The sequence below is a fragment of the Notothenia rossii genome (genome assembly GCF_949606895.1).
Source record: "Notothenia rossii genome assembly, chromosome: 1".
Classification (NCBI taxonomy): Eukaryota; Metazoa; Chordata; class Actinopteri; order Perciformes; family Nototheniidae; genus Notothenia; species Notothenia rossii.
In genome coordinates this window covers 38,786,990-38,810,393 of record NC_136912.1, presented here as the reverse complement: position 1 = coordinate 38,810,393, position 23,404 = coordinate 38,786,990, and the positions used below count along the sequence as shown (strand labels likewise).

Below are 23,404 nucleotides of genomic sequence, written 5' to 3'. Positions count from 1 at the left end.
GCAGTTTATAATCTGGAGTGCATCACCTGGTCAGGGTGCATCAAGCAAACAGAGAGACAAAGAGGGTAAGAATGAGACAGAGAGACGGGTCACAGAGAGGGCGGTCCTCTGCCTTCTGCTTCCTGTTCAGATGAAAGCTGAGATGATCACTGAGGAGATATTTTGTTGTCTTCTTTTCCTCTGTACTTTTCCCACATAACCGTAGACTCTAGAAACTCTACGATAGTGTCAGGCACTTTATCATTGTACACTATACACATAAAAAGGGTCCTCGCTGTGTTCAGCAATGCATCTATGTCATTGTTCCAGACGCGTAATGGGTTATCATGTTTACGATGCTGCTTGCGTGCGTGCACAGCCAGACAATAACACGTCTGACTAATCGCTCAGATTTTTGCTGTACAGGGTGAAAAGTTGCATGATCCCGAAATGTAGAACACAGCCAGAGGGCATTATGGGAAGGAAGGTTTACTGCCGTAGTGGTGACATCTATTTTTTTAGGCCTTTCTATATAATGATACAGTAATTTGTGCCAATAACATCATACTTGTCACCAAAGTTGGGTGTATAATAATATAATATATAATAATAATAATAATTATAACGCGTTACTTGTATAATTCAATAATCACACTACAGTTACTAACATTGCCCCGACACGCGTTACTTCGTTACTTAGCTAAAATCAATCACACTGACAGACAAGAGGGGTTTCCGGCGCAGGTTTATAGGCTACGTAATCTGCGCGTCCACATCTCCACGTGCAGTGCTGCAAACATGGCTGATAAAGCAAAAACTTTCGAGGGCTGGAGGTATGCCCATTATTTTTTGTTCGTCCGAAGAATAGACAGGAATGCGACGGTGAGGTGCAAACTGTGTCCAGGCCAGAAGCTGTTCCACTGCTGTAGGGACGTGCACAGGTAGGCTACGGGCTAATGCTGCCCGGGCAACGGCCCGTTTGGCTGACCTGCCCCTATGGAGAGAGCGAGAGTTTGTTTGTCTTCTTTCTGTGGTGGCCGAATCAACATGATAAGCCCACAATTAGTATTGTAGCGTCTCGCTGCAGGAAACACACTTTGTCAGCGCTGTCATCTGCCAGTGCGTTAAGACCACCTCAGTGTCAGATTTTGGAAACTTGATTTTGAGTTGTCTCATGGCAGTTAGGGTATAAGGGACAAACCGGGGGACTTTACTTCCTCTTGATACCGTCGGTTATTTACAAAAAAACACCTAAATATAGCCTACTTGCCGTTATTGTGCTTCTGTCTTTCTGTGTCTTTTCATCTGTAAACTCCCTCAACGGGGCCGCTCGCTCTCTTTTCTCGATTGCCCTCTCACGGGTGAACAGTTCAATGTCCCACTTCATTGTAGGAATTCTACCATGTCTCACTTTAGTTTGACCATCTCTGCTACTAAGTTATGGAATACTAAATAAATAAGTCATTAGATACCTTACCTTTACTGCGCTCATAAAGAATGATAAGAATAAGAATAATGCGTCTTGAACTGGTTTCATTAATTAGTGTCTTTACGTTTCACAGACTGTTAGGTTGTTGTGGTAGGCTGGTAGCCTATTTTATAGAGAGCCGCAGTGATACGTCCTTAAACCCGGAAGTAAACTTCTTCCGGTTCCTTCGTCTAAAACGCAATGCAATTTCTCCATAGGATTTTGGAAAATAGCTCGAAATAAGGTCTGTGGTTGACACATATTTAAGAGATGGATCACGTTTTGTTCAGCCGGATAATATCCACATGTCAACCCTACTTTTATAATTTTTGAATAATAAATCTAGTCGGCAGAAGCAAAATGCTAACGTTATGCTATAAACTAACTACAAGCCAGTACAGCAGCAGGGTCGCACGACTTCAACTTCACGCCAACTTAAGATCGTTTCAGCTGACTTGCACTGAAACTGCACTTTGAAAACTTTAAATATATTAACATTTTAAACTGTATACCCCGGTTATCTAGGCCCGTTTTGTTTAATGTATACCACGTTTATCTAGGCCCTTTTTGTTTTATGTATACATGTCACACTGTGGGAAACGATATTTCGATATTTCTGGATGCATAACACATGTAGAACTTTTGACAATAAAGCTGAATTTGACTTTCGCGTGCTTGCATATTTTAACAAAGCTTTTCATTTTAGCCACACTGAATTTAACTAGAAGTCATGGCTGTGTCAATTACCAGTCTGACATCGTTTTACAAAGATGACAAGAAGAGTGTATGTAGAGGAGAGAACCATTACAAGTCAGGACACGTTGCAGTGCAGCCTAGATGAAGGTGTGCTTACCGGTGTTGTCAGGGCTAGCATGAGGGACAAGGTTTATAGTGTCGGTGAGTAGTGATAGCAAGAGTACCGTTAACCTTTTAAGACCGAGTTAATTTATTCACATTAATTCCCATCAACAAATCAATTGTATGTGTCACATGAAATCTTTATTAGGCAAGGCAAGTTTATTTATATAGCACTTTTCAACACAAGGCAATTCAAAGTGCTTTACAAAAAATGAAAGACATTAAGAAAATGGCATTTAAAATCAGTCATTAAAAAGAAAAGCTAATAAAATAAACATTAAAAGAAAAAATACATGGATAAAAGTTACAGTGCAGTCTAAGATATTAATAGTTCAATTAAGAGCAGCGACAAAAAGAAAAGTCTTCAGCCTGGATTTAAAAGTAGTAAGTTGCAGCGGACCTGCAGGTTTCTGGGAGTTTGTTCCATATATTTGGAGCATAATAACTGTACGCTGCTTTACCATGTTTAGTTCTGACTCTGGGGACAGAAAGCTGACCAGTCCCTGAAGACCTGAGAGATCTGGATGGTTCATCATTTAGCAGGAGGTCAGAAATGCATTTTGGTCCTAAACCATTCAGTGCTTTATAAACAGCAGCAGTATTTTTGAAATATATTCTTTGACACACAGGAAGCCAGTGTAAAGACTTCAGAACAGGAGTGATGTGATCCTCTTTCTTAGTGTTAGTGAGGACTCGAGCAGCGGTGTTCTGAATCAGCTGCAGCTTTCTAATAGATTTTTTAGTGAGACCTGTGAAGACACCATTGCAGTAGTCCAGTCTACTGAAGATAAAAGCATGGACACGTTTTTCCAAATCCTGCTGTGACTTTAGTCTTTTAATCCTAGATATGTTCTTTAGGTGATAGTAAGCTGATTTAGTAACTGTTTTAATGTGACTGTTGAAACCAATAACTAATTTAACCCGCTGACAAGAGAGCCTACCTCCGAAGATCGTGACTGGCTGAGGGACAGACTCGGGGGCGGGTTCTCAGGAATTTCTTGGCTTCTCTCCCCCGAGCCAGAAGAGGAACACTACAGCTTGGAAACACTTACTGTTCCTGAAATTATCAAATCTGTTGGGCATCAGGGACCTGAGGTAATTGTGGCAAGCATGGCATTGTCTGAAGAGCAACAGAGGGCAATTCAGGTGGCTACCACTGGTCAGCGAACCAACCCAAACTGGCATTTGTTCAGGAAAGGAAGGTTGACTGCCAGCAACTTTGGAGCTGTCCTGAGGTCAAAGCGTGTGACTGCTTCCTTTATTGCCAGGGTGCTAGGACAACAACAGGCCCTTGATGGTGTTTTGTCTGTACAGTGGGGGACTATGAATGAATGTGAGGGCGTCAGGGCATTCACCACTGCAACTCAGATGCAGGTCCATGAGTCAGATTTGTGGCTCTCCCAATCAGGAATGTTGGGGGCATCTCCAGATGGTCTGGTAGGGTCTTCCGCTGTGCTTGAGGTAAAGTGTCCCTACGGAGCAAGGGAAATGACAATTAGTGAAGCATTGCAAATCAAGGGCTTCTTTGTCAGTAAGGAAGGAGAAACATTCAGCCTGCGTGAGGAACATCCTTACTGGCACCAAGTGCAAGGTCACCTCACTGCAAGAAAGAAGAAGAAATAATAAAATTGTGAATTGTTTTTAATTTACATTTACTCGCCTTTGCAATGTTGTGGTTGTTAGAGTGTTAGGTTTTCTGTCAGCTCGTCTGTTGGGAAGATATAAAATATAGTTTCATGGAAGTCACACCGTCACATACTGTAAGAGCATTAAGACATACAGTACATAGGCTAAAACAAAACATCTTAAGATATAACCTTGCACTTTGATAAGTCTCGTGAACATTTTCACTATTTTGACATTTTTATAGATGAAAATTGAACTAAAGAAATAAATGGTAGATTAATCCATATTGAAAATAGGTGTCAGCTGCTACACTAATTATAATAGTTATATTTCTTAATTAATTAAGATATTACTGTATTGATCCCAATTTGGGAAATGTTTGTGTTGCAGCAGCATAACAAGAAAAACAAAATATGAGTTATTTTATATATACAAAAGTATGTGAGGGATGGAATATTAAATTGAATATAAATGTAAAATGTACATGTGATTTTACGTCCAAGAGAAGCTATGGAGCAGAGAGTTCTCTGCCAGCCAGAGGTGATGTGTTATTAGTTCAATATGTCAAACTGATTTCCCTGACTACAATCTTTAGTTACATGGTGAAACGTTATGCTGCTTGTACTAATAAGACTTATCATATAAGCCACACAGGTTTTAATAGGATGTATTCATTATCTTTACTTATGTTGAGGTCTTTTCAGCAGCGCCATCTCTATAACGGCGATACAGTCACTACCCATTATTTACATTTCACCGTGACATGGACAAAAATGTAACGTCAGCTTACCTCATGGCACGAATCCAGACTCTCCTTTGGAAAACATTGGCCGGGAAACGATAGAACAAGCACGTTTCATGCGAAGACCTGTGGCTGCAACCCGGAGCAAAGCAACAAACCATTGGGTAGCTAACTAGTAGCGCTAGCTTTAGCTAACGTTAGCCAACGAAACGAACTGCCGAGTAAAATTGGAAAGCACTGGTAATTAATTATTCTATAATTTGTAAAACTACGGTGTTAAAAACGACAATTTCAAAAATACAGATTCTAATGGTCAGATATAGATATACAGATACTAAAGATAGGCAGGTACTTGCTTTTAAGCAGAACACAGGGGAAAACAAACTTAGCGGGAGTGTTTACGTGTTCGGCGTAATGACGTACAACGGCCTCGACAATTTCTGTAGTCCTATTCAGCCATTCGGTAACAACCATCGTTTTTCAGACACGTAAACTCTTCAAAAATCCCCAGTGGGGTCACTGCTGATGTATTTAATGTCGTAGAACAAAACGTCAATTACCTCTTAAATTTGTGTCAACCACAGACCTTATTTCGAGCTATTTTCCAAAACCCTATGGAAAAAATGCATTGCTTTTTGAGGAAGGAACCGGAAGTGCTAAAAATGCTAACTTACTTCCGGGTTTTACGACGCGTCACTGCGGCTCTCTATTAAAGAGCAAATCAAAATAAAGACTTGTGATTGGGTACAAGTGGAGTCTCGCAGAGGCAAAACTGTGGCGCGCTTACACTGTAGGTGCGCCGCAGTCTGGGTGATCTGCCTGTAGGGAGGGGCGGGCCGGCCCTGCAAGTAAAGTAACGAGTAAAGTAACGAGTTACTTTATGTGGGGGGTAACGAAGTAGTGTAATATATTACTTTTTTTAAAAAGTAATATGTAATATGTAATATACTACTTTTTTTTAGTTACGACCCCATCTCTGCTTGTCACAGGCATTAAACATGTTAAAATTGAACTCAGCATGGCCCATCCTCAGTCAAGACGTCCTTTCTTCTTTTATTGTAGAAAGACATATAGTATATGCTCATTTCCAGGTTTATATTTGTATTGTGTGTCTCTACTGATACATGATTCCATGCTTTAATGTTAAAAAAGCTCTTTATTTTTCTCATACTGCCTGTCCTGCAGTACCTCTTTTCACCCTCTGTCTGAAACCAGAGCCCACTCTGCTCTGATTGGTTAGCTGGCTGGCTCTGTTTCGATTGTCCGAATTGTCCCGCCCCTTAGCACATCACGTACAATGTGCTAGCCAATAGAATCGTGAGTGTTACATAGTGATGTTATTATGTTACAGAAGTAAACAAAGGAGGGAACTTTGGGATTTAAGACATTTCATATAATTTACATGCACACAAACCTACACTACAGTGAAGAGAAAACCCAAATAGTATAAGATATATATATATATGTTTTAGGTTTTCATTAAAAAAACGATAGGAGACTGATACAGGACACTATGCTATGGCCATTCTGAATTGTTGGAATGTGTGGATTAAGCTTTAGCAACAGGACTCTTCTAAATGGATGTGCTACTAATTTATTGAGGGTAAAGACAGCAGCAGTGAGGTTTAGCCAAAGAAAATATTATTCCAGTCAGACATCTCACACTTGAAGTGTTTATTTACAACATGCATACAGTTTGAGTTTGGCTTCTAGACTCATAACCTGTTATCTATTTTATTAATTAGAGCCAAACAGGCACCATGTCATGCCATCATCTTTTACTTTGCTTTCTTTTTGAGCGTAGTTTTGCAAAAGTGATGACAAAATATCAAACAGTTAAGGAGGAACTTTGCTAACCAACTAGCAGAGATGGCAAAAGTACACACATCCTTTACTCAAGTAGAAGTACATATACTTGTGTTTAAAAATACTCTGGTAAAAGTAGAAGTAGTGACTAAACTTCTTTACTCAAGTAAAAGTAAAGAAGTATGGGCTTTGAAATGTACTTTAGTAAAAAGTACCCATAACTACCAGCTGTTTTAAATCGTAACTAACCTCCCTTTATATTAATAGAACAATAATGTCATTGTTAGCTCATGAATGTTTCCATGCTGAACAACGGCAAAATGAAAACGTTTTCATTGGTCACTCCTCTTTAGAGAAGACCAGGAAATAATGGATACACAGATACACAGATTAAAACTAAAGTAACAAGCCTGTTTTGAAAATGTAAAAAGTATAAAGTACAGGTATTTGTGTTAAAAATGTAAGAAGTAAAAGTAAAAAGTCGTCTGAAAAAGAAGTAGTGGATTAAAGTACTGATAACAGAAAAATGTACTTAAGTACAGTAACCAAGTATTTGTACTCCACTACTTCCCACCTCTGCCAACTACATTATGTGTATTGACTATGCCAATCTTCTGCTCTCCTATCTTTTCACCTATGGTCCAATACTGTTCAACAAGTTTCGATGGACAAGCTACAAACATTTTGTGGCTACCTTTTCAAACAGCGGGGATGGTGTCATGAACTTGGTTTGTGCGTTTCAAGTTTCAAGTTTATTATTTTGAAAAAGTGTCTTTGTGTTCTCCCGCCTGTTTGGTTTTGTGATTATTTTCCCCTGCTACCCTTGTGTTTTTGCCTGCCCTCCCCAGCTGTGTCTTTTTTTTTATTAGTCCTGTGTGTATACTGCATGCCTCTCTTCCCTTGTGTTCTCTGTCCATGTGTTGGCTTTGTTTCCTTCTGGTTCCTAATGTTCGCTGATATTGTGTCCCTGCCTGATTCCCAGTGTTTTTACTACATTTATTGTGCCCTCTCTGGTCTGTACTCTTTCTTTTTTATTTAAATATCAGCTTTTATAAAATACAAGCCTGTTCATTGTTATACACACCTGCCCTACTCCTTTTTCCTGGGTTTGGATACAATCTCCTGCAATAACCCTGATAGACTGACTATTTGACAACAAGAAAAAGTTTCTAGTGTAAGTGAATGTGTTCACCAATTGGTATAATAGTGTGCCCTTGTTTCTTTTTGAAGTCAAACAAGAAGGAATGAGGAGTGCAAAGAACAAATGGTTAGCCATAAGATTATCTAAATGTAACCTCAGTCAGTTGAATCGAACCCTGGTGCGTTTAGCCGCTTGGTGCGGTTTCATTTGGGTCTGTGTGAACACAGTCCGAGACCTCTAAAGTGATCAAAACAACCGGACTCTGGTTCCGCTAAAATAGGTGGTCTCGGAACGTTTGCTTGCGAACTCTTGAGCGGTTCATTGCTGGTGTGAACGCAGTCCGCACCAAAACATAGGAAGCGTAGTATTTACGTGCCACAAGAACGTGGATGTCTTCAAAAATATTTAGTGAAAGAGTCTTTCAAGACATCCACGGTTGTTTAGTTAAAGAGTTAAGCAGAATGAAGTGTTGAACAGTGTCGTGTAAAGTGTGAATGCACCCTCAATCAGCTTTAGAAGCTTCCTTATTGGAGTAAAAGTGCTACTGAGGCGTACATTTGGGCAAGATAGAAATATAAAAGAAGTCACTTGGCTAGATGTCATATGAAATGGTCACCTGGGTTCTTCGGTATCCCTCTTAGATAGATGTGAGTCTTGTCGGGTCATGGTGAACTTACAACAAATATTTTCTAAGATCATGATCTGTGTGGGTATCACAAGCATATTCAGTTAATATGATAACAGCTATTGCAAAGAAATATCCTTGTTGCTTCACTTTGAACTGTCACCAAGTATGACATGTTCACTCAGGATATTGCTGGCCACCTTAGAGAAAACCTTTTTATCAATGTGAAGGTCATTCCTGCTGTTTCATTCGGCCTAAGCTTTGACAGTCCATGCAGAATCAGTTTTTCCATGTTAAGACAACCGTGATGAACTCCCTGCCAGCTCCCAGCATACGTTTGCTCTCCTTCAGTGGAAGTGAAAACCTGCAGGTAGTGAGTGACACATTGCTATGGAAATCCTATTAAATAACATAAAAACTGAAAGTTCAAACCACATAAGCAGCCTGCGGGTCGTGTGGCAGGATGGCACCCGTCACTGTCGACAAGGAGCACCTATCTCTGACTCGGAACTGAGCCCAAAATGACAGAGCCACATCTCCCCCTGTTGAGGGAAAAGTGTACTGCTTGTCAAATATGTATATGCATGCCATGTCTGAAGGTTTGGCTGATGCAGGTGAAACTGTGAGACTGGAGGAAGTCATGTTTAAAGCTTGACAACGTTATATAATGTGTGACAGGGACTCACAAATATGAAGTACTGTGCATTTTAGTTTGGATTGCCTGTTAAAACTTATAAACTACTGACAGTGTACAGGGTTATTAAAGGGGACAATATCTAAAACTGAACAAATATATGCTGAAACATTGACTGTGTAAATACAAGACTGATCAAATGTATTTGTCCTAATAACATCATTAGATTCAACTCGATTGTCATTGCGAAGAGTAAAATGACTAGATCAACAAAATGCAGTCCCAACTAACGAGAAGTGCAGTGTAATGTTAATGTATTATAATAATCATCTCCATCTCATCTTATCTAAGAGTTAGTAGAAATATAGATAATGGTATTATATAGACAGTAGTATATTTAAGCAATAGCTCACGACAGGCCGTGGTATATAATCAGTATATCACAGCTAAGGGGCGTGGTTTGGCCCGACGCGAAGCGGAGGGTCGACAACCCTCTTAGCTTATCAGGCGCCCGCAGCTCACTGCCAAAGTGCGAGCGTGGGAGCGAGAGAGAGAGAGAGAGCGAGGGAGAGAGAGGGCACACCGGTACCAGCACTGTTGTTATTAGAATCTGGTGCTAGCTGCGCTAACGGATATAAGAAGTAGATGTTTCTACAACCAGGGTGGAGGAGAGCTCTCCTGTCAGACTGAGAGGCTCAGTGAGGTAAAGGACTCTCTGAGTGTTTAGATAGTTAATTTTAGCCTAAGTTATCTCAGTGGGTCTCAAACGTTTTGACCACAAATTATGTAAACACATATTTCCAAGGCACTTCTTTAGAATTATTAGGATAAATAAAAACAGGTTATAAATCATTCCAATGTATACTATAGGACAGTAAAACCAAAAATATTGTTTAAAGTTGGAGAGATACAAAAATATGCATTTAATAAATAAATGTTAACTAGTCAAATAAGATATGAATGGACAACAAAAATAAAATAAGTTACATTTATTTGTTATTGGCTATGGTAGGTTATTGGTTATGTTCATATACAGTACTTATTTGATTATTGAAATGTAAACCGATCTTTTTCATATGGGTGTTTTAGAGTTGTACAGTACCCCCTAGATCAGATCTCTACTAATTGAGTGCACCAGATGGAAGCATTTTACTTTCAAATGTTAAAAAAAAATTCTTCCCGGGGGGGAATGTTGATGTGACGTCCACCCCCCAATTCAAACATGTTTGTACAATACTAAATACATTTGAAGCAATTTTTACGTACATTACATGTCAATACGTTTCTGTTTTCGTAATTTATTGTCTTTAGTAGAGATTTTTCCTTTATTCTTTATATATAACATCTCGCCTAGAGCAGCAAATTGTCTAGAACCGGCCCTGGTACTAGGCCTCAAGACGAGCCTTTCTTGTGCTGGCAGACACATAGAAACAAATTGGCGGGGCACACATCGCACGTGCACACACTAAAAAATTCCACGCGTGCTCCGCGCTCACATTATGCTGGGCCCACGTCCCTTAGCACCGCAGCTATGACTCAATCCTAGGGGAAACACTGGACACACAGGGCAGACCCATCTGCAGGAGTTGTGGTGCAGCCGGCCATTTTCAGCGCCAATGCCCCGACGGATCATCAGGACCCACGATATTTAGAGCCCCCCTACAGCCGAGGGCCAAGCGAGTAATTACCCAGGAGGAGCCCACATCCCAGCCTAAGTCTGCCCTGATTGTTGAGTGTCCAAATGTTGTTGTAAACATGAATGGCTGTCCAATTCCCTTTGTGCTTGATACAGGATCACAGGTCACATTGCGGACCAATGTGACCAGTGCTGATGAGGTCTCATGGCTGACCCTTCATGCTGCAAATGGCTTGGAGATCCCATATGTTGGTTATGCCTTGGTTGACTGCATGGCAGGAAGCATTAACCAATTTAGCCCTGAGCCTGTTTTTCAGGTTTCAGGCTCGAAAAGGACATTCCCAGAACAAATGACCATATCTTCCCTTCTAAAAGGGTTAAATGAATAATCTTTTTTTCTCAAAGTAATGATAAACCTGTGAGTTGGATGTAGAAGAGTCAGAATAAATATAGATGTTTTTTATTTTTAAAGAAAATTCAGATTGAACATAGTAAAAAACTGTAAATTATAGTGTCCATCCAAAAATTATTTGTTACTTATAGTGAAAACTACCCTTGGATGATGGTAAGGTAGACTAAAAGCATTTGGAATTCAAAGTACAACATATAATAAGTACCCTGTATAAAGATTGATGCAAAACAAGTGACATTTGACCTTTTTAGAGAGGTTTAGCAAAAAAAAAAACCTCCACCTCAGGTGATTTGGGTGGAAATCGGGGTTTTACCGTTTCTCTGGAACCCATTGGTCGATTTTGGTGATTGACATCTCTTTCTGACCGTTAGAGCCAATAGAATCGAAGGGGAATCTCCCCACTCACAAACATGGTAAAACAAAAAGGTGGGGGCTTCGCGGACGCAGTTTTGTATGAGACTGAAGCTATATATAGCTCAAGCTATCTGGAAACCGAAAAGCAGGTTTATTGCTAATGGATTATCAGAAATAATTTCAAAGGGACACAGACACATTGGATTAACCCAGCGCCGTATAGACTGAGAGTTACGTCATCTCCGTTCACTCCAATGGACCACTTTTTTACAGCAATGGCGGATCGTGGAGCCTCTCAATCGTTCCCCGGAAGTTAGCGCGAAGGCTAGCAGAGCTGTAGAGTTGCAGCATAATAGACCGTTCGTGACGGACTTTTAAAGGTAAGAAGAAGTTTAAAGATTTATATTGCGGATATTATCAGTACATCTGATTCAAATTAACATGTGTATTAAAGGATGTCAGTGGATTATCCCTAAATTAGTAGATTTAGGGAACGTTTACAGATAACAGATAAAGCTAGGATTCCGGATCAAGTTAGCAACACACGTTGAACAGCCTTTTAATTGTAAATTCCGTTCTCTTAATGTAATTTCGTCCAACGTTGTTGAATTAGAGAAGAGGGTCTTCTAAAAGGGATTGTATGCGGGGGTGGAGGGAGTTAAATATTAGATAAATATAACTGGTGCGTGTAAGAGTGAGTGTTTTTAGCAGAGCCATATTGTGTCCTTGTGATTATGTTGATTATTACCTGTCTGTATAATGTTGCAGCTCAGCTGATTTTGGATTGATGGCAAAGGGAGAGGGACTTAAGTGAGAGTGAAAACACAAAGTAAGTTTAATACTACTGTTTTATATAAGTAAGCATACTAAACATGTATTCTATCACTGTATTATATAAGTAATCTTGTTAGTAACCTACTGTATGGCAGGTGGAGGGGCAGTGATGTTACAGGTGGAGGAGCAAAACTGCAAGACTGCAAACTCACAAGACGGAGAAATCAAAGTTTGTTCTCCAGAGAAGAGGTTGATTTCACTTCATTTATTTCATATTTTCTAAAGATGTGGAAATGGCAACAAAAAAAAACTTGAGAGCTGTAACCAAGACAACTGTAACAACATGAGTAGAGAGCCACCAAGGTTTTTCAAGTCCATCTCTTACTCCATTTTGCCAACCCAAATGTCCAGGTAAATGACGGGACACCTTGCTTGTTTTTGTTGTTTGCGCTCCTCTGGCTGGGTGCTGGCAGGTGGAGGGGCATTGATGTTAGCTGTTACACACCAGTCTCAAACTTAACACATTGCATCCTTCTTTGCAATGTCCTTAATCCTGGAAGGGGAATCTGCAATTCCTGCAGAGTTTTGTAACCCGTTGTTCCGCACGCAAAGCACATTTCTAAAGCCTTCTTAATTGTCTCATTGCTCCATTTCATCCCCTTTGTGGTGAGTCTGCCTAATGCCTTAGGTTGGTCTTTTTAAAACGTTTTCTTATATTTGTTGTCCCTAATTTTCATTGTTTTCTTGAGAGCTGCATTTTCCTTCCTGATTTTTCTTAGTGCAGACTTTGCTTTTTTGGTGATTCCTTCTTGGCTCTTTAATTTTTTTAATAGATCTGTTTGACTGGCTGCTGGTTCCCTCGTATGCTGACTGGCTGCTGGTTCCCATGTATGCTGACTGGCTGCTGGTTCCCATGTATGCTGACTGGCTGCTGGTTCCCTCGTATGCTGACTGGCTGCTGGCTGAGTGGGTGGTGTCCACCCTCCCTGTCTCTCCTCACTAGCCATGTCCTCTCTTTCTTCACCCTCACTTTCCTTTCTCTCAGTCTCCTCATCCCTTCTTCCCTCAATCTTTGAGACTAATGTAAGTAGAAGACATGGCACTGTAGATTTTCGAACATTTAGAATATTATACCACTTAAAAATAAGAAATATGACTTTTGTTACTAAGAGTTCATACTTATTATACCTGTGTCACCTTTCACACTATAGCTGCGATCAAGAGCTATGGGCTTTGTAGATACAGGTCCCGGGGTGAATCGTGGTGCAGGGGCCCTTCTCTTTTTGACCACAGGGCGATGCACGAAGATGGTGGGTATAGCCTCTGCTCTCAGCCTAGTCTTGCCCTTTTTTGTCTTGACAAACTGGTCTGCATCAAAACGTGCCTGCGGAGTGACTTGAGGTTACTTCACACACAGAACAAATCAGTTTTGTCTGCCCACATACATATTCCATAGTGGTTGAATACACAGTATTAGGAAACACTTTATACTTACTGGACATGTTATACTCATTACATACTTTATATAAAATATGACCAAGAATGTGAGACAACTTTATAGAAATTCATATCACATCTGTTACTGATGCCATTTGTCATACTTTGTTAAACTCACAAATAATAAAGTTCCATAACTTCAGTTGGGAACAAAGACCACACCTTATCTCCCCAAGGCAATTTCCCATCCAATAGGTGTGCTATATAGGTGTGTATAACCCTTTCTCCTGTCTGTTACTCCCTCTTTCAGCACAAGAACCAGAGGGCGATTTGAGCATCCCCAGGCAGCACAGCAAACCATGGTGGCGACTAGGAGGCAGCACAGCAAACCAGGACAACACGGAGGAAAAGGCACAGACAAACTGCATGATATGCTATTCAATGTTTATTGAATTCCATGTATTTGCAATGGATGTTCCTAAAACAACACATTTAACATCATCATCATGCTGCTGCTGCTGCTGCTGCTGCTGCTAGTCCTTTGATAGTCACCTGTCGGTCTCCTGTCCTTTCTGAAAGCCATAAAGATGACATTAGTCATTTAGATAACTTGTGTCCTCAATTACCATGGGATTACTAAAACTACCATGAATTTAAGAAAATGGTAGAAATTAATCTAATCTGAATTTTGAAGCATTCCTTTAGATCCCCTCTCTCTAAATATATCAAACATTAGAAAGTGATGCTCCTGACTACCATACAAGTTTAAGAAGATAATATTGGTTTTAAAGAATTCAAAGCTATAAACAGCAACAGGCTCTTTAACCAAGGCACTGTTAGCCTAACATGTGAACTAGTTGTTCACACTAATCCTAATATTATCACTTAATATTAGCAAATTCTATTTTATTTTTTAAAACATATTGATGTAAATACATACACATATCGATTTGTTTTATAAATATTGCAAATCAAAACCTTTATTCGCTAATAATTACCAAAAATCGTAGTTCTATCTCCTGTTATCAATGCATTCACATTGCCTGCCATGAACTTCCGGGGAACGATCCTCGTCTGCATGAACCACGTGACGATAACCGTTTTTGGACTTCCGCTGTCGTAAGTCTTCTATCTATACGGCGCTGGATTAACCTATGGATTAACTTCAGCAGCGTTTTTTTTTGTTTTAATGCCATTGAAGACTACTTTTGACCAGACTACGACACATGTGAGCCATGTTAGCGTTTTTAGCTACCTAGCGCCATATGTTTTGATGTCTGTTCTTGTTATTATCTCTGAGAGTTAGTATAATTGAGGGATATTGAAGGGTACCCCTCGATTCTGTGTCACCTCACGATGTGAAACGATGGGTTGGATGTGCAGCAAAGATAAATAATAAGGTTTTGTGAGTGAATTTCGGTGCAGTCATCTGTTAGCATTGTTCGCTCATTGCTAATTCAGAGGCTCAGCGTTAGCATTGTGGGGTTTTATTTAAAAAAAAAAAAAAAAAAGATCAGTTAGATGAGTTTCTTCCCGTTACATGGATATAACACATTCATAGTTTATTAAATGAACATGCCCTCAGACACTGTTTCCTGCAAGATGTTGCAGGAGGGCCGCGGTACCTGGGTCTCTCGGGTTTAAGATTAAAGGTTTCTGGAAAAGGAGTGATCATTGTTAATGATGATTGTTTGGGACCGGATAAGGGCTTACTGGGCATGAACATTATTCAACCTGTTTGGTCTGCTCTCACTCAGGGGAACCGCCCATGACTGTCGGCTTTCAAAACCACCATGCCTCATGCCGCCGGACAGCTCTGGACACAGGCATTTACAGAGTGTCAGCGAGTCACCACCAGAATGCCTCTCCCAGCTTATCAGGGAATAGCAAAATTGCCACGACAACAAGTGGTCATTATCCCACCCCAATCAGAGATGATCCTGTGGACACAGGTATCTGAAGGTGCAGCTAACCAGGCATGTAATGTTGTTGTTGAGCCTCTTCCTGACAGTGACACAGAATGGCGTGTGGGACGAACCCTTGCCACATTGAAGGATGGATGGGTGCCTGTCAGGATCTGCAACCCCAACCCTTACCCAGTAGAGGTCCCCCAGCGACAGCCATTGGGCCAGGTCACGGAGGTGGCTGCGACCGACATACAAGGGGAACAAGAGCTGGTCCTCAACAGTGTGGCACCGGATGTCATTGAAGTGGCGGTAAGAAGGGTTGGGGTCACAGAGGTCATCAAGGATAATGAATTGCATCCTGCCATGAGCTTACAGGGAGATGGGCTGACTTCTGATCAACAAGGGAAGATGAACAGAAGTGGAAAAAGGTGTTTTCAAGCCATGAGGAAGACTTTGGCTGCACTGGCGTTGTTAAGCACCAAATTCAGTGCTTGAATTGGAATAAAAAAGGTGCCAGTACTCTAAATCAGCAACTGTTTCAAGTCAATTTATTTATACAGCCCAAAAACAAGTATTTGGCTCAAAGTCATAGTATATCATATAATGCTGGTGGGTTTGTCTCTTTACTGTATATTTGCATGATGCATCAATCTGGTGCACTTTGAGAGCAAAATGAAGAGATATATGGATACCTCTCAACATCCATATGAAACAACTGGAAACAGATTTACTTTTTCTTTATGGATATAAGAGAAAGTAAAGCCTGACTCCTACTGGCGGCTGGTTAAATGACTCCTCGTCCCTGAGTACACTCACCATCTTTCAGCAGGAAAGGAGAGAGGGAATCCTTGTCCGGCGACAACCGCTGTCTTTTCGCACTATTATTAAGCCAAGCTAACATTTTCGAAATGCTAACGTTATGTGATGTCTTTTCTGCTCTAGTCTATCGCTGCGGCGCATCAAATATGGCCAGCGTACCTAGACGTACATGAGATGCCGGCGGAATCTCATGACGCATCAAGGTACGATGGGCATATTTGTTGTCATGCGTCATGACGTGAGTACCGGCATTTTAAGTGCCGGTACCACATGGGTAAAAATCAGAAGTGCCGGTGCTGCGTACCGGTGAGTACCGGCCCAATTCAAGCACTGACCAAATCCCAACGTGTTCAGCACCCCCAAGTCGTGAGAGGTACCGGTCTGTCTACAGACCTTACTGCAGAACATGCTGGACAGCGATATAGTGAGAGAGAGAGCGAGCCCCTGGGCAGCCCCTATTGTACTGGTCAAAAAGAAGGATGGAAGCTGGCGTTTCTCTGTGGACTACAGGAAGCTGAACGCACTCACCCACAAGGACGCCAGCTGAAAGCTGCCAAATGGTATTCCACGCTGGACCTGGCAAGTGGCTATTGGCAGGTGGAAATGGAACCCTCTTACAGAGAGAAGACTCTCTTTACGACGCCATTTGGTCTTTATGAATTTGAATGGATGCCCTTTGGCTTGTGTAATGCACCAGCCACATTTCAAAGACTGATGCAACGCTGCTTGGGAAATCTGGTAAATAACTCATTGTTGATTTATCTGGATGACATTGTTGTGTTTTCTCTTGATTTTAACAGTCATGTGCAACACCTGGAAGAAGTGTTTCAGCGGCTACATCAGCATGGACTAAAATTGCAGCCGAAAAAGTGCCATCTCTTCCAGCGAGAGGTGATGTATCTGGGACATGTAATCAGTGAGGAAGGGGTGGTTACAGACCCAGCTAAGACTGCAGCAGTCAAACTGGCCAGTACCCCAGGCAGTGAAGCAGGTAAAATCTTTCCTTGGCTTTGCTGGTTACTACCGCCGTTTCATACCTGCTTTTTCTAAGATTGCAACACCTCTGAATACCCTGACACATGGTAGCAACACACATGCAAAGAAGACTGTCCCAGTCAGCTGGTCCCCCGAGTGCCAGCAAGCTTTTGACCAGCTAAAACAAGCTTTGTTGAATGCTCCTATCCTGGCATATGCTGACTTCTCCCAACCTTTTAGGTTATACACTGATGCCAGCTTTGAAGGACTGGGAGCGGTGCTTGCACAGGTACAAGGAGGAAAAGAGAGGGTAATTGCCGATGCTAGGATCAGCCTCCAACCAGTTGATCGCAACAACCAGAACTACAGCTCCTTCAACTTGGAACTGTTTGGCTTGAAATGGGCAGTAACAGAGAAGTTTAAAGACTATCTTTATGGTGCTGAATTTGTAATTTTCACAGATAATAACCCATTGGTCCACCTTGAGACGGCCTGGCTTGGAGCAGTGGAACAGAAATGGGCGGCCCAACTGGCGAACTTCAAATACTGTCCAGGTAAACAAAATGGAAATGCTGATTTCTTGTCCAGATTGCCTGAGCAGGAAAAGGAAATGGTGGCATTGCATTCTGACCTGGTCACGGTTGAAGGAGATGGGACATGGAAAGAACACCAAACCAGGGACAGAGAGCTCTCTCAAATAATAAGGAACAGCAGTTGCCCAAGCCTGATGTTCGGGAGTCCTTTTCCCCTTACACAAAAGGTCTACTGAGAGGGTGGGACAAAATTGTAATTCAAAATGATGTACTGGAGAGATTGTGGACCCAGACGGGTTCTGGACTTGAGGCTTTCCAAGTTATTGTTCCAAAGCAGGAAACGGAGGATGTGTGGAGAACATATCATCAGGCAATGGGCATCCTAGCAGCGAAAGGACTACGTCAACTTTGTGGCTACGTCAACTGGCCCATAATGACTCAAGATGTAAAGGAGTGGACCAAGGCCTGCTTACAATGCGTGTGTGCTAAAGCTGGGTTAGGGTCCCTCTATTACCCATTACCACATCATATCCATTTGAAGTTGTTGGAGTAGATTATCTCTCTTTGGGATGCCAAGATGACAGGTACCTCTATAGTCTGGTGATAACCGATTTGTTCTCCAAGTATGGTTTTTCAGACCCTACCAAAGACCAGTCTGCAAACACAACAGTACAAGCCCTGTACAGTGGGCTCATCCAGACGTTCGGCTACCCAGAGCGTATTCTAACCAACTGGGGGGCTGCTTTTGAATAATGGGTGAGCTATGGAAACTTTATGGATGTCAAAAGAGCCGCACAACGGCATACCATCCTCAGGGGAACGGAGCATGTGAGAGATTCAACCAGACATTATTAAAACTGTTAAGTTCCTTAGCAGAGATTGACAAGGCACAGTGGCCCCACCGGCTGCCACCCCTCATCCAGGCCTACAATAGCATCACCCACAGCACCAGGGGGATGACCCCACACTATGTTGTGTTTGGGAGACATGCCAGACTACTGGTAGACTGGGCAACCGGTCTTAACCCAACGGTAGAGTCTCACACTCTACAGGGCTGGGTAAAGCAGCACCAAGCCATGCATACCAGACGGAAAATCAGCAGTCCCAGCAAAAACAAGAAAGAGACCAGACCCGTTATAACCGACGAGCTAAGATAGCACCCCTACTCCCTGGTGAACGGGTTCTAATTCGAAATTTCCTTGGAGGGCGAGAGGAAAGTTGACACCAAGGTGGACCCCAGAACCATTTGTTGTGGTGAGCCAGCTGCGGGAGCACCACCCAGTGTATGTCCTTCGACCAAAGGGTAAGAAAGCACCTACACGCACAGTACATCGTAATAACTTCTGGCCATGCCCTCTGAACATGTTACAGGAAATCAGGGAGCAAACAGAAGAACCAAGCACCCTAGCAACGGACCAGCCAAATCACCATTCCCCTCCTACTTGGTGGCTTCCGGGGTTGATCATCAATCCTATCCAGCAAGCCGAACCTGAAAGGGACCCAGCACAGGCTGATCCACCTGACCCTCCAGCAGCACGAGTAGCCCTCAATAATGAACCAGGACAGCACAACCGAAGCCCCCGTCGCTCACAGCGAGCACATTTTGGGCTTCCTCCAGCCAGGTATCGCAGCTAATTGGTCGGGACGACCATTGTTAAAGAGGGGGGTGGGGGGAAATGTCGGAGTGGCAATGTTCTATTGGCCTGAAATCCCAAAATGTGCATGTTTTAATTATTTATTCAAGGTTGGTTTTAATCAACATATATATATATATATATATATATATATATATATCTTCTATAGATTGTGTTGACTTTTAAGGTGTGATTTTATAGGGGTTATTGCATGATTTTACCTGTAATTCCCCACGGTCTGCCTGACAGCGTACGCTGTAGGCATGGAAACCAGGAAGAGCCCGTGCGCTCCGGGGCAATTAGGATCACTGACAGTCGCTCCTCCTGCACTCGGTCCAGGAACCGAGGGATCAGTGGGACTGGTGGGAAAGCGTAAAACAGTACCCTGGGCCATGGTCGATGTGCGAACGCGTCCACCCCCAGGGGGGGGTGGTCCTGCGCTTTTAGGGAGAACTAGAGGGCGCATTGCGCGTTCCCGCGTGCAGCGAACAGATCCACCTCTGCTCTCCCGAACCGGCTCCACACCTGGGAGACCAGCTCGGAATGGAGGCTCCAGTCCCCCCTGGCCAGGACCTCCTCTGGACATGAGGTCTGCCCTTTTCTTTAGTTTAGTTTAGTTTCTTTACATTGCTCTGCAAGTGTGCACGCGCCCAGAGCAACAGCCTGTCTTCAGAAGCTGCGCTGAGCGTACTCCGCCCTGGCGATTGATTTAGGCTGCCGCTGCTTTGTTGTGTGCGAATCAACACATGCTGATTCTGCAACAACGGGGCAAAATGCTGGTTTACTCTCCGTACGGAGAGCAATTCCAGCACGTTTATGTGGAGGGATAGTACTCTCATCCCTCCTCAGTGTAGCGACTGCAGCGCCGTCTCTACACACTTTGGAAAAGTGCGAGGAGCCAGGGAATAACCGAACGGCAGACGGTTGTACTGGTACGATATTCCCTGGAATGAGAAACGCAGGAATGTCCTGTGTTTTGGGATGATGGGTACGTGGAAGTATGCATCCTTCAGGTCTATAGACGCGAACCAGTCTCCCTGATGAACACACTCCAGTATCTGTTTGATCGTCAGAATGTGAAAAGGCCTTTTCATTATTACCCTGTTGAATGCTTACAGATCGAGGATGGGTCTTATTCCCCCGGTCTTTTTTGGGACGAGAAAATAGCGTGATTAATACCCCTGATTTTCTCTAGGGGGTGCTGTGGGGTAGTTTGACGTTTCATAGAGGGTGCTCAAACTTTAAGGGTTTCCCATTTAAAGCACCAGCGCTACAGTTGAATTTTCTACTGCAACCATACTTTTCAACCCTCCCGATTTTCGCGAGAGACTCCCGATTTCATTGCCCTCTCCCGGTTTCCTCCCGGGGTCATATTTCTCCCGCATTTCTCCCGACTTCTGACAAAATCTGATTTACTCAGGACTGTTTCCACTCAGACTTTAATACATCTACACCAGGGGTTCCCAAACTTTTTCAGCATGAGACCCAAAACAGAAATGTTGTGGTCCTAAGGGACCCAAGCTCAAAAAATGTCATGATTTTCCATAATATCTACAGTTATAAACAAAGAATGCAACACACCATGAATTTAAAATGTAAATGAAAATATTTATTTAATTATAAAAGTGCATCGCAGCAATTAGGTTTCTCACCATAAAAACCTTCCCTTTGAGCTTGCCCAGAAAAAAATAAGGATCAAAGCAGAAAGACGAAACATGGAACGTGCAGTCAAGTATATACAGTACAAATTGTTTGTCACTAGATCAAAAACTATGTACACACATTTTTTAAACACTTTTAAATGAACAGAGCTGTTTTAAAACACTCTGAGAGAAAAAGAAACTCCAACACTTGGCAACTAATTAACTTTTTTTTTGTGGACGCTGACTTGATAGGATGCCCTCAGTGCCCCTCTGTTCCCTTTGAATGCCTGAAAATAACAGAGAAGATATTATCATTAACATTGCTGGGTTATTGGGTGATTTTTAATACCAGCCGGCGTACGCTGTATACCCAATGTGGACCTGGCAACCGCATTTATAGCGCATTACATTACATGTTACTTGTTAGACGCTTTTATCCAAAGCAACTACATACTCAATACTGTGGGGAATCCCCACGGAGGGATTTTGACAGGGCTGTTGCACAAAAGACCCAAGCGCGCACAGAAGAAATCTGAGAGCAACAATTATTTTTTTTAAATATTTGCAAAGCAGCCATCAGCTCTGACGCTTTGTGTGTGTAGCAATGCATTTAACTGGCGACCCAATCAAAACAGGTCCCTGAATTTGGGAAAGGCTGATCTACACCATTGTTTGGTTTCCATGGTAACACGTCTCTTTAGTAGCGCGCGCAACTGAACGTCTGAGAGGGTGAGGCAGATAGTCACAGAAAACAGAACAAGAATCGACTACTACTACTTTACTCTCTGCTCACTCATATGCTCCATCAAGGATGGTGCTACAGGCCGCAAGGCATTGCACTTAGAACTACAATATAGGCATGTTAATGTTAATCTAACAGCTCCGGCGATCCACTAGCACCCCCCCCCCATTTTGCATTTTGAAATGCTCCCAATGTATGACTGCAACACTCCCCACACGCACACAGAAGCCTCATCCCAATACCCCTCCTCGACTCCTCTCTTCCCCTCCTCCGAGCTGAAATGCACACGGAGGAGTCGAGGAGGGGTGAGGGAGGAGGGGTGCGGGAGGAGAGGAAAGGGAGGATACACGCGAGCAGACTACGCGGAAGTGTTTTCACTACTCACGTATAAAAGCCCCGCCCCCACCTTCACAGCTGGTCGATTTCAACAGAGGAAAACCGACTGGAAGATGAGTGGAAAAGCGTCACATAAATGTATAAGTGCTCACAGCTCCGTGGGAATTATTATGTGCAATTCATTTCTAAAAGGCTTCACATTACTATAATTATATTTTTAATTTAAATGTATGCTACATTTTACACCAAAACGGAACACAAAAGCAGGACCAACCATCATACATTGAATTCCTTGACTAACAAGAGAAAGATTCATTCATTTAAATAAATATTTAACCAGACATGGGCCGGTTCTAAAGGGTTATTCAGTTAAGCCCGATAAGAGGGGATACAGCTGTGCACATGTCATCATTAACAGACGTCGTTTAAGAGTGACGTTTGAGTGAACGAGGACATCCCAATCCCAAAAGGAAAACATGTACAGAAAAGCCTCTGCTTTGAATCAAGGGGTGATCAACAGAATGCAAATGCACAGTGGTACAGTGTGCTTATGCTGCATTTCCATATCAAACGCTGTGATCAATTCCTTCGCCTGGTCTGAATGCTAAATGTGTTGTTTGTCTGTGCAGGGGCTTCAATATTTTAATCCAATAACATTTCTGATGGTATTATATGGGATTAGTTTTGTATCATAAAGATAAAGCAACACTTTCTCAGAATAAAGCAAAACTATGAGTTTAAAAGAAAAAAAAACTGAGTCAAATAAAATACCTTTCAAAAATAAAATAATTTGTGTAATCAAGTCTTTTTTCTTTGTTTTAACATAGGTTTTTGTTTGCGGTTCTTGTTTCTTCTTTCTCAATGATCAGACTTTTGCTCTCGCTGCAGCTCTCTCGTTTACGCTCCCTCATTTTTTGTTTTCGATTTTGACAACACACTCTCACTCCCTAAACCTCCAGGAGCAACGTTTGGTCAGGGTCCCGTGGCGTGCAGTTGTGACGCTCCTAGGCTCCTTCAGCTTCATAAAGGGACGCAAAGAGCTTTCAACTGATTGCAATGTATTCCCATCTGCGGCGGTATTTGACGCTCATGGAAGCACCGCACCTGTTTATGTCGGCAGCTCTTAAAGGCAATGTGAGCGTCCATTCCCATTGGATAACGCAGAATTGTACACCCGGAAGTAAGTATTCCCCTTACTGTTGATTGATTTTACAGTGATGTCTCCACTACTCATCAACTCAAAAACACCAGATTACCTTTTTTAATTAAACGACATTGATAGGTTTAAATTGTGTACAATGCTTTTGTGTTTTTCCCCTTCAA

The 23,404-nt window shown here is 42.2% G+C and overlaps 1 protein-coding gene and 4 long non-coding RNA genes across 5 annotated transcripts; 3 read left to right on the top strand and 2 right to left on the bottom strand.

Moving 5' to 3' along the window:
- Positions 1–2,424: 2,424 nt before the first annotated feature.
- On the bottom strand, positions 2,425–5,331 carry LOC307013295. The gene is made up of 2 exons (XR_013800925.1): positions 4,722–5,331; positions 2,425–4,013 (listed from the first exon to the last, which is right to left on the bottom strand). It is a non-coding gene; the product is annotated as an uncharacterized lncRNA (long non-coding RNA).
- Positions 5,332–11,390: 6,059 nt separating this feature from the next.
- Positions 11,391–12,443, top strand: LOC307015564. The gene is made up of 2 exons (XR_013801588.1): positions 11,391–11,661; positions 12,050–12,443. It is a non-coding gene; the product is annotated as an uncharacterized lncRNA (long non-coding RNA).
- A 201-nt stretch (positions 12,444–12,644) lies between these two features.
- On the top strand, positions 12,645–13,934 carry LOC307015611. The gene is made up of 3 exons (XR_013801607.1): positions 12,645–13,138; positions 13,267–13,365; positions 13,803–13,934. It is a non-coding gene; the product is annotated as an uncharacterized lncRNA (long non-coding RNA).
- Positions 13,925–14,599, bottom strand: LOC307015709. The gene is made up of 2 exons (XR_013801620.1): positions 14,491–14,599; positions 13,925–14,064 (listed from the first exon to the last, which is right to left on the bottom strand). It is a non-coding gene; the product is annotated as an uncharacterized lncRNA (long non-coding RNA).
- On the top strand, positions 14,244–21,906 carry LOC307015393 (uncharacterized protein). Its single transcript, XM_079643953.1, has 3 exons — positions 14,244–15,708; positions 17,019–17,109; positions 17,434–21,906. Exons 1-3 carry the CDS (start codon positions 15,286–15,288, stop codon positions 17,505–17,507), a joined length of 588 nt encoding a protein of 195 aa, XP_079500079.1. The 5' UTR covers positions 14,244–15,285; the 3' UTR covers positions 17,508–21,906.
- Positions 21,907–23,404: the final 1,498 nt, after the last annotated feature.

Coding starts and splice junctions, on each gene's coding strand:
- LOC307015393 (XM_079643953.1), top strand. CDS start 15,286: ATGCCTCATGCCGCCGGACAGCTCTGGACACAGGCATTTACAGAGTGT. Junction 15,709..17,018: donor CGGATGTCATTGAAGTGGCG/GTAAGAAGGGTT, acceptor TGATTTTAACAG/TCATGTGCAACACCTGGAAG. Junction 17,110..17,433: donor GCCATCTCTTCCAGCGAGAG/GTGATGTATCTG, acceptor CCAACCTTTTAG/GTTATACACTGATGCCAGCT.